The 18,232-nt window shown below is 39.9% G+C and overlaps 2 protein-coding genes across 5 annotated transcripts; both read left to right on the top strand.

Annotated features, from left to right (window-relative positions):
* The first annotated feature begins 742 nt into the window (after positions 1 to 742).
* Positions 743 to 5,510, top strand: SCL28 (SC35-like splicing factor 28). 4 transcript variants are annotated; one of them, XR_016519629.1, is made up of 8 exons: positions 743 to 1,118; positions 1,688 to 1,765; positions 2,156 to 2,320; positions 2,430 to 2,491; positions 2,612 to 2,651; positions 3,810 to 4,042; positions 4,474 to 4,689; positions 5,211 to 5,510. XR_016519629.1 is itself a non-coding variant. In XM_068607334.2 (7 exons), exons 1-7 carry the CDS (start codon positions 925 to 927, stop codon positions 5,218 to 5,220), a joined length of 765 nt encoding a protein of 254 aa, XP_068463435.2. In that variant the 5' UTR covers positions 743 to 924; the 3' UTR covers positions 5,221 to 5,510. The 4 variants fall into 4 exon arrangements, 1 of the variants encoding a protein (XP_068463435.2); XR_016519627.1 differs by having other exon boundaries at positions 3,526 to 4,042; XR_016519628.1 differs by having other exon boundaries at positions 3,526 to 4,048.
* Positions 5,511 to 10,033: 4,523 nt separating this feature from the next.
* Positions 10,034 to 10,540, top strand: LOC137839436 (uncharacterized). Its single transcript, XM_068648551.1, has one exon. It carries the CDS (start codon positions 10,034 to 10,036, stop codon positions 10,538 to 10,540), a length of 507 nt encoding a protein of 168 aa, XP_068504652.1.
* The last annotated feature ends 7,692 nt before the right edge of the window (positions 10,541 to 18,232 follow it).

Genomic DNA, 18,232 nt, shown 5'->3' with positions numbered 1-18,232 from the left:
CAAAAAATAACAATAACCATGAAACTTAATGATATCCACACCTTAAATTGAAAGGATAGTTTGAAATAAGAGACATAATAAGTATAAAAAGAAAAAAAAAGTTAAAATTATATGATTGTAAAATACTCAATATTTTTTAAGATTTTAGTTTTTTGAAGTTAATTAAATAAATTATTTCATCAAACAATTCAAATTCTTTAAAAAAATATATTATACTCTTATAAATACTTAGTATGTTTTTTAAATTAAAAAGGTAAAAATGTACTTGTTGTAAAAAATGTTTATAATAAATATATAAAATGATGTACAATAAAAATATATGTATTTATAACTGTGATAGTTATAAATATGACACAACATAATTTTAAAAAATATTTAATTATTTATTTATCTAATTATAATTTGGAAGATTATAAACATATGAACACTCATGTAAAGTACGCACAACATTGGAATGGTGAAGGCCATAACGGTTGGACCAGGTTTCAGGTTTCAGGTTTCGTATAACATAAATTAAGAATAGAGAAAAAAATCAGCTATAGTTGGATAGGTTTGAATTTAAATTTTTAAGAATATTTTTATTGATCATTAGATCTAGTTTTTACATATTTTTTTTTATCAATTTATTCAATTGAAAAAAATTGTAACCACTTCCCTAATAGGGAAAAAAAGATTACAAGTTGGGCCTAATATTACAAATTTAACAATCCAAATTTAAAATGGATGGTAACGGGTTATAGTCATAGTCAAGTAAATCGGTCCAATTGAGGGATCAGCTATAAATATACACATACTATATTTTCTCTATTTTATTTAAACACTTGCGGTTTGGTTTGGTTTCATTTTGCGATATTGCTCTCTTCTTGGTTGTTAGGGTTTTATTTGTCTCCGCAGAACGAGAACTAGGGTTTGTGTGAGGCAGGAATGGGCAGGTATCGAAGCCGTAGTAGAAGCTATAGCCCTCGGCGTCGAAGCAGGACCCCACCGCCACCGCCACCGCTGCCGCGCGGTCGCAAGCGCTATGTCGACGACCGCTATGGTGACAGCAGGTCATACCGAGACCGCCGCTCACCTCTTCCTTCCGGTTTGCTCGTTCGCAATCTCCCCCTCGATGCCAGGTCCTTTCTTCTTCCTTTCTTAAGGCTCTTTTTGAACTCATTCATTACCTGACGTCATACCTCACATTTCATTGCTCTTTATGCACCAAATTTATGTATATCTATAATCCCTAATTTATAATGGTAATATGGAAATCTAATACCATATTTTGGTATACACATTGTTTGGCCTGATGCACTTTAATTGCTCTCTCTAATTTCACATATTTTGGGAGAATTGTAGATTGGATATCCTATAAATTAAATGATTTCTTTCGTGTACTTCCCACTGCGAAAAAGAGACTGAACCAATGGGATTTTTTGGGGTAATTTTTATATTATTTTATATGTAAACCGATATAGGAAGGAGAAAATGTTCGCGAGGTTATATATGCCGCTTTGTCAGGAAGTGTTGCAACACCCACATTTCAGTGCCTGAGCTCTCATTTTGACTCTTTGAACTTTCTTTCGGTGCTAGCGAACACGCATTCAATGACTATTTCACGACCCTCTTTTACAATTATCCAATTAAAGTTTGAATGTGAAGGGATTCAAGAAATTAAACTGAAGTTTTATTGTTTGTGTTGCAGGCCTGAGGATCTTAGGATCCCTTTTGAGCGCTATGGTCCTGTGAAGGATGTTTATCTACCCAAAAATTACTACACTGGGTATTTTTGTTTTACCATCAAAATAATATGCTTTTGCTAGGCTTGTTACACACTTGTTTAATACATTGCTTTCACAGGGTATGTTTGGATAAGCTTCTACATAAGTTCCTTCCCCTAGGGGATAAATAAGAAAAATCTTTGAAATTAACTACTCCTTAAGATAAAATTGACTCGTGCACGAGTTAAATTTACAAACTCTCGTGTAGTTTCTTTAATCTGTATTCTTAACTTGTGCCTAATCTAAATTTGCTCATGTAGAAGTCAAATCCATTTATTTTCTTCTTATTTTACTTCCCTGGAAGGGCTTATGGGAAACTCGTCCAATTAGATCCTTAAATATTATGCATTTTATTTTCAGAACATTGAAATTTTATCGAATTGATTTTGTAGTGAACCGCGAGGCTTTGGATTTGTGAAATATCGATATGGTGAAGATGCAGCTGAGGCAAAACAACATCTTAATCATACTATCATTGGTGGACGCGAAATAAGAATTGTTTTTGCTGAGGAAAACAGGAAAACTCCTCAAGAAATGCGTGTTAGTTCTCGAGGAAGGTGTGACTACAGTTTGACTTGCTAATTTATCTCACTGTTGTAATTATGAATGCATCTTCAGTAAACTTCTTGTAATGTTTAACATTTCTTTTTGTGTTTCTGTTACAAGTTCTCGACATGGGGGTGGTAGAAGGAGAAATCGATCTAGATCCCCACAGCGCCAATATCGCTGTCAGTACATTTCTATTTTAGTTTCATAATGTGATAATTATCAAATTATATATTTTGTTTAACCTTTGTGCTTGAGCTCTTCCTTGTTTTTTTATGTTATTATTTCTCTTAATTTTGCAGCCTATTCTCGGTCTCCATCACCTGCTAGGGATGATTCAAGGTATGAGTTTTACAAAGTAACCGTCTAATTTTCATTTTAGTTTTTTTTTGAGCAAATCATAGTTTTGGGATATTTTTTTGCCTGAACTAATATCTAGTTTTCACTAAAATGATGGTGGTGCTACATTTTATGGTATTTAGGTACTGAAATATTATTAATAGGACTTCAGAAATACTTTCATTTCTAAGCTGTGACTTGTGAATGTTTTCATTTGAGCTGCAATGTGATAGGTTTCTAATCACAGATGAATGATATATCAATTAGATATTTGATCGAATTATGGTCGAAGTTGGTCACCAGAGATTTAGATGGTCGAAGAAGAGTTTGCTTGCTGATTTTTGACATTATTTTATACATTCTTGCTGCCTGAAACCGTTTCAGGTTTTGTGTAATTAACTGTCTTTAATATACACCCAAAATTTCTCTTTGATCTGGATTTGTTCTCTATTATAAACAGTTTTGGTGCCATGGCCTCTACTTTTATGTTGTTTACGTTGCACAATGTAATGAAACTATTGTGTTATAGTTTAAGTAATTGATGTATTTCATTTGTTTTGGTGTTTATTTGCAAGTATCAATGCTGTCCTCAATCTTATTGAAATATCTTAATAGTACACTTACTGAGTTGGTTATTATGTTTGTTTACTAATTGAACAGTATGTCTAGGTGTTGTTTGTGTCTCTGTACTGATTGACATTCAAAGTAGCTAGTTGATTTATATTGATGTTGATAATTCTTCTACTTCCTCCAGCTAGAGTATAATTTCCAGGTTTACTTACAATTAGAACGGCTCCCAGTCATTTGACGTTAACAACACTCCTTTAATGTGTTTAAATGAATTGAATGATATCTGCTTATGGTCTTCTTTATGCAGATAATAAAGTGAAATGGAAGACTTTAAAGATGGATTAATAAAGATTAACGAGTAAAGAGGCTTAAAGAGATGCGCTACTTTGCTTATGTATCTATCAAAGTCTCCATAAGAAATATCGATACCAAATTTGCATAATTGTGCCAGTTGCATGGGCTTTCCCTACTTTGTGGTATTTGGTTTGTGCTTGAAGGAATGGTTAAAACGAGTACTCTTTTGATTCCCTTGTATAAATTTTATGAGGAAGATTATATAGTTTAATATCTTGTTTTGCGTATACTATCCAGTTAAGAAAGAATATAAAGCTTATAGTTGGCCAAAGAAAATCACATCCTCAAAGAATGGAAGCCAAAGTTTATACCGGTAGATGTATGATGACATTGTGCAAGAAAGATAGTTGTGATTTTAGAAAGTTGGAACAAAGAGAGCTATGAAGTTACCAGATGCTGATCTTGCAGTACATCATAACTCTCAGTGTTTGGATCCAAGTGTTATATATTTGTCCAGAAACTATTGAAAGGTACAGGTAAAGGTCATATTTTGGCTAATTAGATTTTGAAGAGGAAGTATTATTTCTCTCATAAAACAAAATAAAATTTTGGTTTTCATTTGAATCTCAGTGCTGGGATCCAAGTGTCATATTTGTCTAGAAACTATTGGAGAGGTGAGGTAGGTAGAGGTCATATTTTGGCTAAATTAGATTTTGTAGGGAAGTGAGTATTATTTCTATTGTGAAATAAAAATTGAAAGTATGGTTCGAGTGATTTTCTGATAAATTTTATGTATTCTGGTGTAGTTCCATATCTTCAGATCTCGATTGGTTTGTGAAATGTTTATGGTTGGTAATTATTTTTCATGTGGGGTATATGTAGTTGTATTCTTTTGGCCGCACTTATATTACCTATGATCTATAACTAAGATTCCACACTGATGTGTTGACTTGACATATAGGGATGACAGGGGTAGGGATGATTATTATTCTCCTGAGCGATCAAGATCTTATTCTAGGTCTCTCTCCCCTAGTGGTGGGAAGGACTACAAGAAGTCCCCTCGTCCCAGGGAGAATGGTCGAAGTCCTGATGACAAGAAGGGTCAGACGCCTAGCAGATCCCAGAGCCCTAGGGGTAATGATCGCAGTCCATCAAGGTCTCGTTCACGGTCATACAGGTATGAATTTGAAGAGTATTATTGATTGAATTTGACATAATTGCAAGTATAATCAAATGAAATTTCTTTTAATTAAAATATGGTCGTTCAGTTTAATGCATTGAAGATTTTTTTTGAAAACGTAAAATTGTAGCAGGTCATATTTATATAAATAAGGCTCCGAGTTCTAAAGATGAATTTACCTTTAATTCATTCTTTTGATTTTAGAATCGAGCTCAGTTTAGAGATTTTAAGTGCTTTATCTTAAACATTGGAGACAACACCACATTACAGTTTTTGTGTGTAGTAAATGCATAACATTTGAGTTAACAAAATAACAAAGGCCACTACCTCCTTCCGAGGCTGATGAACACTTGTCATTCACTAGTTAAGTTTACTGATGGTATAATTAGTGTCTCGTGTCAGGATGTTTGCGAAGTTTTGTTTGAACAAACGATAACTTGTACAATGACTTGGATTTGTAATTTAATTATCGTTGAAATTCTAGTACAATGGTTGATTAGTTCTTTCTCTTTGTGCAGTCCACGCTGAATTGCCATCAATCGGATAGTTGAAGGTGGTCAATTCCGTCTTTCTGTGACCACATACTGTAGCTAAAAACTATGCCATTTTGAAAGATGCAAATGTAGCTTAGAAAAGACTGTGATGTGTTAATATTTAGGAGTCCGTTGGCGATAACTATCAGAAAGTAGTTTGGTTTGGTTTGTCGTTTTGGATGACTCGGATTAGACTTTGTCGTCAGTTTCAAAAATTTCAGACATTTGTTCATGAATCGTTTCTATATTTATAATATGTTTGGTTCATTTTTTTATTACTTAAAACTATTTGAAAGCTAAAAATTTGAAGTTTGTAGTTTTTGGCTTAAATTTTATATTAATTTTAAAGCTGTGTTTGGTTGAGGGAAAAAAAGTTGATTAAATTTACTAAATTGAAACTTTGTTGAGAAATCTATTTACAGATTGTCGAGAACTTATAGTGTAGTGTTTTTTGTTTTATTTATTAAAATCGTCATAACACCTAAATTTGTAGAGAGTTTTGATTTGGGTTAACTGGACTGTGAGACTGAGTATAGACAAGCCATTTTGTGAGAATAAAGCGGCTGTGTATTTTTGTGACTTTATAATTGGAAAAACTGGTAGAAAGATGTTTGACTGTATCACTCTGAAGAAGGAAGAAGGATATGGTGTGGGTTAGGTTGTTATATGCCCATGCTCACTGAGCATTTTTAAATTTCTGACTGGTTATTAAACCGATTGATATATTATGTTGATCATTGGTCAAACGGTGGGTTCGTAGTTAAACTAAATAAATTGGTATATATACATAAAAAATATATAGTAAATTGTGTGTATTCACAAAATTGGACACAGCGATAAAGTTTTTCTAGTCCACAGTTCTCAGATCAAATCCATACTAGTGCACTTTTTCAATGGAGTCTGATTTTTTTTTTGGGGTCTTTAGGTTGAAGTGTTAATCAATGATAATTGGCAAATTCAAATCAAAGTGATCTGTTCTTATCAACTCAAGATAGGACTACACCCACGCTATAAATTTTGCAAGCAAATAATCATTCCAAGTTTCGTACTCATTTAGGGAACAATTTTCTTCATCTTCCAGTGTAGGTTAAGGTACTCTACTTTTCATGGCATAATACCAATGTACGATGATAACGAATACGCACAAAGGATCCAAAAATAATTATTTGAACTAGTTTTGCCATGTCCTGTTCAGCCCATAAGGTAGGTTAGGATGAGTCAACTTTCCTCTACTTCCTTTTTAAGATTTATTAGGAAATAGTGATTGTGTTAAGATTTTTGAAGCTAGTTTCACAATCAATTTGATTTAAAAATGGTTTCAGGCATAGATTTTTTTAGATTGATGTTTTATTTATTTTGTCTTATTTAGTTATGATAATTTATATTTAGTTATTGGAACATACTAAATACATCCACAATAGCAAAAAATAAAAGAAAAAAGGAACAATGAATATAAATGTTAAATTAGAAATTTTACATTTCAAACACATGTATCACACTACTTTATTATTATTTATAGAACTGTTATAGTACTTAGTTAATAGTTTACTAACTATCTAACTAACATGTAATATTGACTCAGTTATCTACAACACTTTTTCTTAATTCATAGGAGTAATAAACCACAATCTCACCATCTCTCTAATCAACTTAAATTTGTTAACTTTGAGAGCCTTTGTTAAAACATTAGTAACTTGTTCATTGATTTGTGATATTTTAACTCCAATTTATTTTCTTAGTAAGTGAAATCTCATTTCAATATGTTTAATCCTTCTGTGAGCAATAGGATGTTTAGCCAAACTTATAAATGACTTGTTGTTTACTAGTATCTCCATAGATTCTTTTCTTTCAATTTTCATTTTTGTCATCAAGTTCTCAAGACACAAGTCTTGACAAGTTTCTATTGAGGTTGCAATGTATTCAACTTCACATCAAGATAATGTCACCACTAACTCCTTATTAGAACATAATGAAATAGGTGATCCACACACTATAAACACATAACTTCTATACTTTTTCCTGTCACTTTTATTACTACTCCAATTTGAATCACAATAATTAAATACTTCATAATTGTTTTTATTATGTTTTAAAATCAACAACCCATATCCTAAAGTGTCCTTAATATACCTCAATATTCTCTTAGTTACAAGCCAATGTGTTCTTAGTATACCTCAATATTCTCTTAGCTACAAGCCAATTAGAGAACCTTTGATGAACTATATACCTACTAATCAGCCTTATTCCATGAACTATGTTACTTCTATTGTTGCATAAAAATATTAGCGAACCAATAATTTTTTTATACAAGATTGCATCGGCTATCTTGTCACTTCCTTCCATCTCTAATTTTATACCACAACCATATATTGTTTGTAAAAAACTACAATCTAGAATATGATTTTTTTTAATATTTTAATTGCACGCTTTTTTTAGTGCATGAAAAATTCATCATTAGTAAATACAAATTTTATTCCCAAAAAAAATAGGATAATAATACCAGATTGTCATCTCAAAATGCAACATAATTCTCCTTTTAAACTCCTCTATTTTACAATATTACTGTCAATAACTAATAAGTCATCTAATAACTAATAAGTCGTCTATATAGACGCAAATCATCAAATCACTTATAATAACTCTCATATAAACTACATAGTCTATTGTACACTTGTTGCAACTCAACTGCAAAAGGAAACAATCTATTATTGTATTCCTTGTTCGAAGTGCAAGTTTTAGCTCATATAAAGCCTTCTTCAATTTATACACCTTATCTTCATGTCTTATCATTACAAAAGTCTATTTGCAACCATTTTTGTTTTATATTTTTATTTTTTTTAGTTGGTTTTACCCCCACTTTATAGACCCATTTAACTCTAGTAGGCCTTTGGTTTGAGTTAATTTTTCTCTATTTTCCTTAACTCCTCCTCCATTGTTACCTTCCATTTAGGCTCTGTATTGGACCAGAGCGCTCAGGGTTCAGTGATCGTTGGTCGGAGCTTAGCATCTGCCCAAGATAGGTCATCTCGGCTTTTGGGCCAAGTTGATGGGCTAAGTGGTTGGGCTCAAGATATGTGTGTTAATTTTTTTTGTATACTTAACGTAACCCTTCGTGCGCAAGACCTAGGCGGTCAACAAGGGGTAGTAATGGACATAGTGGTGCGCTTAGTGTGTATGAGTCTAGTGCGAGTAAAACGCTTTCTCTAAACCTAAGCTCATGTGTCTTAGGGCACGATAAGTTAGGTTGCATGTATAACGTAACACCACGCTGAGGGTGGCTACGTAAAATAGATTGGACCCTTGATGCTGGTACATGAGTTGGTACCCTGATGGTTATTCTGTTATGATTCTATGAATTCTAGAGAGGAAAAGTTTTGTTCGGTTGCAGCACCAAGAGAGTGGGCCCTTGAACAAAATATTTTCTTTTCGAGTACGCTTTCAGTTGAGATGATATTCTCGTGATAGAAAGCTGTTACAAGAGGTAGGCTATAAAAGGGACCTGAGATCCCAGGTTAAAGGGATGCTGTTACTAAGAATGAAACTAGTTACTTATTGTTTCTTATAAAGCCCTGTATTGACTTGATCGTCAGAGTGCAATAAACAGGTAGGCCCCCCTCTATCTCAACGAAGCCGCGTTCCAACGTACCAAAGAAAAGAACAAATTCCAGCAGAGATAGATGGAGTCAGAGCTTTTCTTCAGAGTCAATCGGCGAGCGGGTCAACCGGCAAGAACATCTGGCGCCCACCGTGGGACCCGCAGTTGTGCTCAAGCTTTTAGGTGTGATGAGGAATACGAGGCAAGATCCGGCATGACCAGAAGGGAGTGACAACCCCACCATACAACAACTCTTGGAGACCGGTAGTGCCCTTCAAGAGACAGTGGCGACATCCAGGGTTGACCAGGAGAGGCTCATGTGGGAGGTTCGAGCTGAACAGGTACTTAGGCAAGACCATTTCAGGGCAGAGCTAGATGCGTCACGAGCAAGCAACGAGGAGCTACGCAAAGCAAACGAGGAATTGCATAGGGACCTACAACGGTTGGGAGAGCGCTCCACAGGAGAGCGAAGCCCAACCATCCGAGCAAGGGCTCGCCCCATGCCCTTTTCACATGCAATCATGAACGATGTTGTACCTACTAGTTTCATGATGCCTAAGATTTTTTTTACAGGTACAGAAGACCCGGAAGCCCATCTCACAGCATTTAATGCCCAGATGATGATATCGGGAGGAATAGATGCTATGCATTGCAAGATGTTCATGGGCATGTTCACAGGCACATCGCTACAGTGGTTCATTGGCTTCCCAAATGGCCACATCACCTCTTTCAATCAGTTTTCTGCATTGTTCAGGGAACAATTCATCGTCAACCGAGCTCAACTGCCTGTCCCTTTTGACCTTTTCGGGGTGAAACAGAGGCAGAGAAAACCTTTGAAAGATTTCGTGAATAGGTTTGGGGCATTCGTGGTAAAACTCCAGACCCAGGACAAGGCTTTAATGGTCCATGCTTTTGGGCAGGGGATCATGTTAGGGCCAGTGACTCATTGATCAGAAACCGGGCAAGGACCTTCAGGGAGATCCGACGACGAGTTGTTGCCCACATCGTCGCGGAAGAAGCTGTAACAGTAAAGCGCGGGAGCACGCACACAGGGCAGGCCAAACCCAGAGAAGGCGGTTGAGCCCAACCAATGAGAGTGCATGAAGTTGTGACCGAGAAGTGGTGAGACACCCGGCGAGCACCTTATGCGTCGAGAAAGAACCAGTCTAGGTCAAAAGCAAAGGACGACTTGCCTTTCTGACCCAAGTTCAGAATGACTTACAAGGAGCTGCTGGCTTCGCCAGGTATGGCAGACAAGTTGAGGTTCCCCCCGAAATCTGATAAGAATTTGGGGTCACACAAGGAGATCTGGTGTGATTTCCACAAGGCCTTCGGGCATGACGTGGAGCGTTGTATAGCCCTCGACTACCAGTTAGCAAGACTGGTAAAGGATGGGTTCTTGAAGGAATATTTAGAAGGGAGCCAGGAAGGATCGAAGGAGGAGCTACCATCAGGGGACCAAATGCACGAGGTGCCTGTCCATGGCGAGATTAATACCATCTCAGGAGGATTTTCAAGAGGAGGGTGCACCGCCTCTAAACGTAAGAAGTACGCAAGGGAGGTGATGACGGTAGAGGCGCGAGAGCCTGATCAGTCGGCCGAGCCCTACCTCTACTTTACCAAAGCTGATTTGAGAGACGTAGTCCCACACAAGGACGACCCAGTGGTGATCTCGGTCGTGACTGTGGGAAGAAAAGTACACAGGGTCCTCATCGATTAGGGGAGCTCGGGCGACGTGATGTTTTGGGTGACTTTCAACAACTTGCAGTTGTCGCCCGACCAGCTGAGACCATACAATGGTTGCCTGTTCGGTTTAGATGGGGACCAGGTGGAAGAAAGGGGACATGTGGAGTTGAGGACGACTTTCTCAGATGGCACCTCATCTCGCACAATTAGTATTAGGTATTTAGTTGTTAATGCAACTTCGGCTTATAACATGATTTTGGGCAGACCTGCCTTAAACAGGTTAGGCGCGGTAGCCTCAACGAGGCACATGAAGATGAAGTTGCCCTCCCTTGAGGGAAGGGTAATCATTATCAAGTCTGACCAGAAGGCGGCGATGAAGTGTTATGAGAACAACCTGAAGAACAAAAGAGGAATATGTGTGGTCGTCGCCCAACCACAAGGACGTGAAGGGACCAGCCGTGTAGAAATCTCCAGTGAGAGGCGACCTGAGCCTGCAAGTGAGGTTCAGGAGAAAGAGATTGAAGGAAAGAAATTCAAACTCGGCACTTCACTGTGCCAGGAGATTCAAGATCAGGTCACCGGGGTAATAACGAGACACTTAAACGATTTTGCATGGTTTGCCTCTGACATGGCCGACATCGACCCTGACTTCTTGTGCCACCGAATCATGATGAACACGAAGGTCAGACCCGTGATACAAAGGAGAAGGAAATTCAATGATGAGAGATGCCTGGTCATCTGGGAAGAAACCTAAAAACTTCTAAGTGCTGGCCACATAAGGGAAATCCAATACCTTGAGTGGTTAGAGAACGTAGTGTTGGTCAAGAAGGCCAATGGGAAATGGAGAATGTGTGTCGACTTCACAGATCTGAACAAGGCTTGTCCCAAGGATTCATATTTGCTGCCTAACATTGACGCCTTGGTGGACAACGCTTCGGGTTGCCGACTTCTTAGTTTTTTAGACGCATTTTCGGGGTACAACGAGATCTGCTTGCCCCCTGCGATTAGAGCAAGATTGCGTTCACGATGGAGCTCTCCAGTTACTATTACAAGGTCATGCCCTTTGGGCTGTAGAACGCTGGCGCAACCTACCAAAGACTGATGGATAGGATTCTCGCCCCTATGATTGGGAAAAATGTGCAGGCATACGTTGACGACATGGTCGTCACCTCAGAAGAGAGAGACCAACATGTTGCTGATTTGGAGGACTTATTTGCCACAATAGCTAAATATGACCTAAAGTTTAACCCAAAAAAATGTGTATTCAAGATAAAGGTAGGGAAGTTCTTGGGGTTCATGCTCACTAAACGGGGGATAAAAGCAAATCCCGATAAGTGCGTGGCGATCATAGGGATGAGGAACCCTACCACTGTAAAGGAAGTACAACAGTTAACTGGGGGAATGACCGGCCTATCCTGGTTCTTATCAGCAGGAGGAGATAAGGGGTATCTTTATTTCTAGTGTTTGAAGAAGAACAACCGCTTCGTGTGGTCTTGCGAATGTGAAGAGGTGTTCTCAAACTGAAGGAGTACTTGGCTAGCCCGCCTGTCCTTTGTAAGCCGCTGCCAGGTACTCCTCTTCGTCTCTACTTTGCAGTTACAGATCGAGCGATCAACTCGTTCATCGTACAGGAACAAGATCATGTTCAGAAGTCCATATACTTCGTGAGCAAGGTGTTGTAAGGGCTCGAGGTACGCTATTAGGCCATCGAGAAGGAAACCTTGGCAATTGTATTCGTAGCTCGGTGACTCCGTCACTATTTCCAAAGCTTCACAGTGATTGTCCTGACCGACCTTCCTATTCGCAAGGTCCTCCAGAAACCTGACGTAGCAGGTTAGATGGTACGCTCGGTAGTCGAACTGTCCGAGTTTGACGTACAGTACGAACCTAGGGGGGCTATCAAGGGCTAGGTTTATGCTGACTTTGTGGTGAAACTTTCCTCAAAAGTCCCTCAGGTAGACGGTGGATATTTCCAGTGGGTTCTCTCCGTGGATGGATCTTTTAACCAACAAGGTAGCGGAGCTGGTATAATCCTAGAGGGACCAAATGGATTGCTGATCGAGTAGGCCCTTAGATTCGCTTTTAAAGCCAACAACAACCAGGCTGAGTACGAAGCGCTGGTAGCTGGAATGTTGTTAGCCAAAGAATTGGGTGCTCGAAGTTTATTGGTAAATAATAATTCATTGTTAGTGACTGGGCAAGTCACAAGTGAGTACCAGGCCAAGAATCCGCAGATGCCTCGTACTTAAGGTATGCCACACTCTTAAGGGAGACTTTTCCCGTGTTTGAATTAGTGCATATCTCGAGGGAACAAAATGCTCGAGCAGACTTGCTGGCCAAACTCGCCAGCTCAAGCAAGGGAGGTCGCCAGAGGTTAGTCATCCAAGAGACTCTGAAGTCACCTAGAACCACTGCAGGTTGTGTGGAAGAGGTCCAACACGTGGGGGCTTTGGAGGTTGGAAGAAGAGGGCATCGATCGTTGACACAAGAAACGCTAAAGGTGCACAAGGTAAGTGCTTATGGCTTGTCGGGAGAGGAATCGTTGGACGTCTGTCAGGTCGACATGGGTGAAACTTGGATGACACCATATCAGTGTACCTTCCTGATGGCATGCTCTCGGTAGAGCCTGTGGAGGCTAAGGTAATCAAGAAGAACTTAGGCAGGTATATCCTGGTAGACAAAAAACTGTTCAGACATGGCTACACTCATCCTATCCTCACCTGCATCAACGGGGATTAGTGTACGCGCATCGTGGCAGAGCTCCATGAAGGCATCTGTGGAAGTCATGTCGGGGACGGGCTCTCTCCCTGAAGGCTGTTCGAGCGGTGTACTATTGGCCGACCATGAGGGAAGACTGCATGAAGTATGCACAACGATGCGAGGAATGTCAGAAGCATGCTGATTGGCATCATGCACCCCCAGAGGATTTGCGATCCATACACAACCCCTGGCCTTTCCACAGCTTGGACCCATTCCCACTAGTGATTTGTTAGATGATGTATCTGGTGGTGACCATTGAGTATTTCATCAGGTGTATAGAAGCTGAACCAGCTGCGCAGATAACTGCCTACAGGGTTCAACACTTTGTGTGGAAAAATATTGTTTGTCGTTTTGGGATCCCAAAACGTTTAGTGTCTGACAACGACACCTAGTTTGCGAGTCAGTAGCTGTGCAAGTTGTGCGCAGAGCTCGACATCAAGCAGGTGTTCGCCTCGGTAGAGCATCCTTAAACGAACGAACAGGTCGAGTCCACCAACAAAATCTTGCTCAGAGGCTTGAAGAGGAGGTTGGAGAAGGCTAAGGGGACTGGGCAGAATAAGTACCTCGAATCTTGTGGGCCTACCACACCACTACACAATCCACCACGAAGGAAACGCCCTTCAGTTTGGTATATGGATCAGACGTCATGATCCCTATGGAGATCCAGGAGAGCTTGTCGCGATTCCAGAACTTTGTGATAGAAGAGTCTAACGAAGGGAGGAAGGTGAACTTAGACCTACTCGACAAGGTGCGGGAGCAAGCACGCGTCAAAGCTAAAGCCTTGAAGAGAAGGGTGGAGCAGAAGCAAAAGTCCAAGCTCAGACCTCGGCAGTTCCAAATTGCCGACCTGATGATGCGAAAGGCTCACCCTTACCAGTTGGAGAATAAGCTCCCAAGTGGACTGGCCCATTCCGCGTGGTAAAGGCACTCGGAAATGGAGGATACAGGCTCGAGACTTTAGAGGGTGGAACTATACCCCGAACATGGAATGGGGCAAACCTTAAGTTTTATTTCAGTTAATATATCTTTGTCGATCTTTATGAACAATTTGAATAACTAAGGGGACACTCTTTTTCCCTTACGGGGTTTTTTAATGAGGTCACCCAATGAAAAATTATTCTTGGAAGATGATTTGCCAAAATACTCTGTTAACGCACAATAGGGCGACTTGACCGGTAAATATTTGAGTAAGCACAGTGTGTGTATGATTGACAATTAAACAAGGCCACCTATTCCTCTAGTAAGATTCTGGGGCCTAGGTGACTTGACGAGCATGCTATTCAGATGGGGAAACCTTTTCTCAGTAAGATTCTGAGTTTGGGCACCCTGAATGGACTCAAAATTATTTAACTGAGGGCCGGTAAGACAACCTACCCCGGTATTGAAGAGTAGACTTGGTGTGTAAGCCAACACCCAAGTCAGATACTCCAAGTAATAAAAATTACTTAAGAGTAGACTTGGTGTGTAAGCCAACACTCAAGTCAGATACTCCAAGTAATGAAAATTACTTAAGAGTAGACTTAGTGTGTAAGCCAACACTCAATCAGATACTCCAAGTAATGAAAATCGTTAAAGAGTAGACTTGATGTGTGAGCCAACACCCAAGTCAGATACTCTAAGCCACTAAAATCCATTCAAGGGCAGACTTGGCGTAGAGATTGGCTCCAAGTCAGATGCTCAAGTCACCCCTAGCCTTGGGGAAGGATGTGTGAAGAAAGCGAATAAACTTTCCAAGTGCATAAGTCCTACGCAACCAAGTCGAAAAACCTAATCCCTTGCTCATGTAGCTAATCAACGCTCGAGAAAGTGAGACATCCTTTACGGCTAGAAGGTATGGGTCGTCCATGAGATAGCTCCGCCAAAAGGACTATGATTTACCATGCTGAATCAATGTATCACATTGATAAGGTGGTCGGTTATATTATCATCAGTTGATTAAGTTACAATAGTCATGTTTACTAAAGCATGCATTGTTGATACACTAGTCGAGGTGTGACAAAGATAAACGAGTTAAATAAATAAAGGTACTGATACATACAAAGGTTTAAGAAGTTGTTAAAAGAGCTGCAAAAGGCAGTTGAGTACAGGAAGACTCAAGACTCTACTCCTCCTCATCCACTGGTCGCCCATCTACCACAGTCTTTCCCAAAGCAAGTTGGGAGAAATCTATTTCAGGGTAGATTCCTGAAGCTTGGGCGACGACATCCTCAAAACCTGGCAGGTATGAGTTGGCAGCATCGTCAGTAAGAGCCTCCTTGACCTTCTTCAGCTTTTCATCCTTTCGGACCAGCTCTTCGCCCCTCTTGGCCAACTCTTCCTTCAACCTTTCCACCTCGGTCTGGAGCTCCACGTTCTTGTTAGATAATTCCAAGACCTCCTTGGACTTTGCAGTCAAGAGAGCCTTGGCTTCTTGCTGCGACCTCTGAAGCTCCTCATGAAGCTTAACTGTTTCTTGTTGGAGCCCACTAACTTGCTGTGAGAGCTCAGCAACCTTGTGGGATTCATAAGAGCATTTTATTCACAAATTTGGTGTTAATTGCAGATTTCTAGGGAGGATTGAATATTTAGAGTAAAGGAGAATAATTTGAGCCAAAAAGAGAAAGTTGGAAGGTCCCAGAATGGAAAAAGATGCAAAGAAAGATTGGGCCTTTTTTATGTTTTATCATTTAGCCCATTAACGCGACACAAGAAGCAACCTAACCCTAGAAAACTAGGATAAATAGAGGGCTAGAGGTTTAACCCTAGTGTGTCAGATTGATAGCAAAATACCATAAAGTGAATTGTAACCCAATTGGGAGAATGGAAGATGCTAGAAGTATGCGTGGCTAATTCTACCCTTTGGGATTGAGAGTAATCTGCTCAAACTCTTATGTATTGAGGTGATATCTTATATATTAATATTCAGTTCTTGATAGATTATTGGTATTGTTGTTATATTTTTAATTTTCCGTGACAAATTGAGAATCTTAAATCTTGTTGGGAGGTATTTTTAGGGTTTGGAACTAAACAAGAATACTTAACATATTTGAGTGCTAGGGATAGACTTGAAATGTTAATTGCCATTAACGTCTGAACTTCATTCTAAGTTGTTCTTATAATTATGCGAGGGATCGATAGTTAGGGAACATTCTTAAGGATTTTATATGCGAGGAATCAATATAAATGATTTTTATACGGGCATCAATTTCAATCAAAGAACTTAATATTGACATGCTAATCAAAATACATAAGAGTGAGAAAGATGAAACCTAATCCCTATTTTTCCAACTTGAAGCAACCAATTCTTTGTCTGTTTTCTTATTGATCAGTGCCAACACAATTAATTCAAAACTCTTTTTATTGTTCTGTTTTTATATTTAGCGATCATTGTACTCGATAATTCACTGTTCCTTGTGGGATCGATATCCGTCTTTAGGGACAATTATTACTTCTGACAAACGCGATGCACTTGCCATAAAAAGTCATCACCTTTCCACCCCCTTAGTTTAAAGATGGCCAGGCAGTTCATAGCCAAGGCCTGCCCCAGTTGCCTCACTGCTTGCTCCACCAGCCGGTCCTCCTCCAAGCTCTCTAGTTTTTCTTTGGTCTTGGCAGATAGCAGGATCTTCTCGAGGAAGGAAGGGGCATCCAAGGTAGGATCCCACAATCCTCCCACTGGCGCACTTACACCCGCACTCTCCTGCACCACTATGTCGTGAGAAGGAGGGGGACTGGGTGGAGGAGCTTGAGGAGAAGGTGCGCGACCATCTGAAGCAGAGTGTTCAGCAGGCTCAGTGGCAGACTTTCGCCTCCTCTTGAAGACAGACCCATAGTAGGTTTCTTCATCATAAGAGGGGACAACCTCAACAACAACCTTAAGCTTCAAGTCTTTCGTAGAGGAAGCTTGGGCAGTTGTCTTCATCTTTTTGGCCTTAGCCACCAACTCCTTCTTGTTAAGCATACCCAACATGCTGTCTGCTGAAAAATAGGGGAAATTTAGTAAACAGATATACCAGTCAGCACCAACAAGAGTAAAGCAGGAAGAGATACCAATATAGTCTTTAAGTCCCATTGGGGAGAACTCTTGGCTTATGAGGGTGGTTGTGTCAAAAACCACCTTTAAGCTGAAGAAGAAGAGGCACACCTCTCGCTCCTATTGGGGCATGTCCTCCAAGCATCTGACACCTTGGAATCTCGGTTTCTCAGTCCAATACAAGGGGAACCCACCTATAAGAGTTGGGTCCCTCTTATTACAGCGGATCTTTAGGAATTTGCCCTTGAATCCCTTGTAAGATTGGTGTGAAGAGTGACAACAAGGCTTTCCTAGCCACCCCGTTGAAGGACACACACAGTTGGCGACCTAGGCGTTTGGCCTCAAAGAAATGCAAGAAAACCTCTACTGATGAAAGATGGCTGAAGTGGGTGCAAAGAATGGAAAAACCCCGAACAAACGCCCAACTATTTGGATGTAGCTGGGCAGGGGCAACATTAATTTCGGTGATGAGTGCTTTCTCTAAATTATACAGGGGTAGACGAAGGAGAACTTTTTTGAAAATAGTGGTGTAGAAATAACAGAAAGGACCATCTGGGTCCAAGGATTCATCGCAGCAGATCGGCTCATCCTCCCTACAGGGCACTAGCTTAAGGCCTCTATCGTTCTCCCTACCAAAGATACACTTTTTTGGACGCTCGCGTGTGCGCTCACGATGGAGTGTGGTGAAACGTCCACTCAGAAACGCTTTGTGCGTCGCGTTGCATGCACCACTACCTACAAGACACATAAGCCACCAAGGGCGAGCAAGTAGCCTTTTCGCTGAAGCAAGCTCTGCTCGAGCCTAGGGGCTTGTGTACTGGACCAGAGCGCTCAGAGCTTAGTGCTCGCTGGTCGGAGCTCAGCATCTGCCCCAGACAGGTCAACTTGGCTTTTGGGCCAAGTTGATGGCCCATGTGGTTGAGCTCAAGATATGTGTCTTAAATAGTTTTTGTA

This window comes from Phaseolus vulgaris, chromosome 3 (assembly GCF_051622355.1).
Source record: "Phaseolus vulgaris cultivar YP4 chromosome 3, ASM5162235v1, whole genome shotgun sequence".
NCBI classification, from domain to species: domain Eukaryota; kingdom Viridiplantae; phylum Streptophyta; class Magnoliopsida; order Fabales; family Fabaceae; genus Phaseolus; species Phaseolus vulgaris.
This window is presented reverse-complemented; position numbering and strand designations above follow the sequence as displayed.

Excerpts from the sequence above, each read along its gene's own strand:
- SCL28 (XM_068607334.2), top strand. The coding sequence starts at position 925 with ATGGGCAGGTATCGAAGCCGTAGTAGAAGCTATAGCCCTCGGCGTCGA. Across the intron at positions 2,321-2,429 it reads CGTGTTAGTTCTCGAGGAAG|TTCTCGACATGGGGGTGGTA; the intron begins GTGTGACTACAG and ends TTCTGTTACAAG. Across the intron at positions 2,492-2,611 it reads CCCACAGCGCCAATATCGCT|CCTATTCTCGGTCTCCATCA; the intron begins GTCAGTACATTT and ends TTAATTTTGCAG.
- LOC137839436 (XM_068648551.1), top strand. The coding sequence starts at position 10,034 with ATGACTTACAAGGAGCTGCTGGCTTCGCCAGGTATGGCAGACAAGTTG.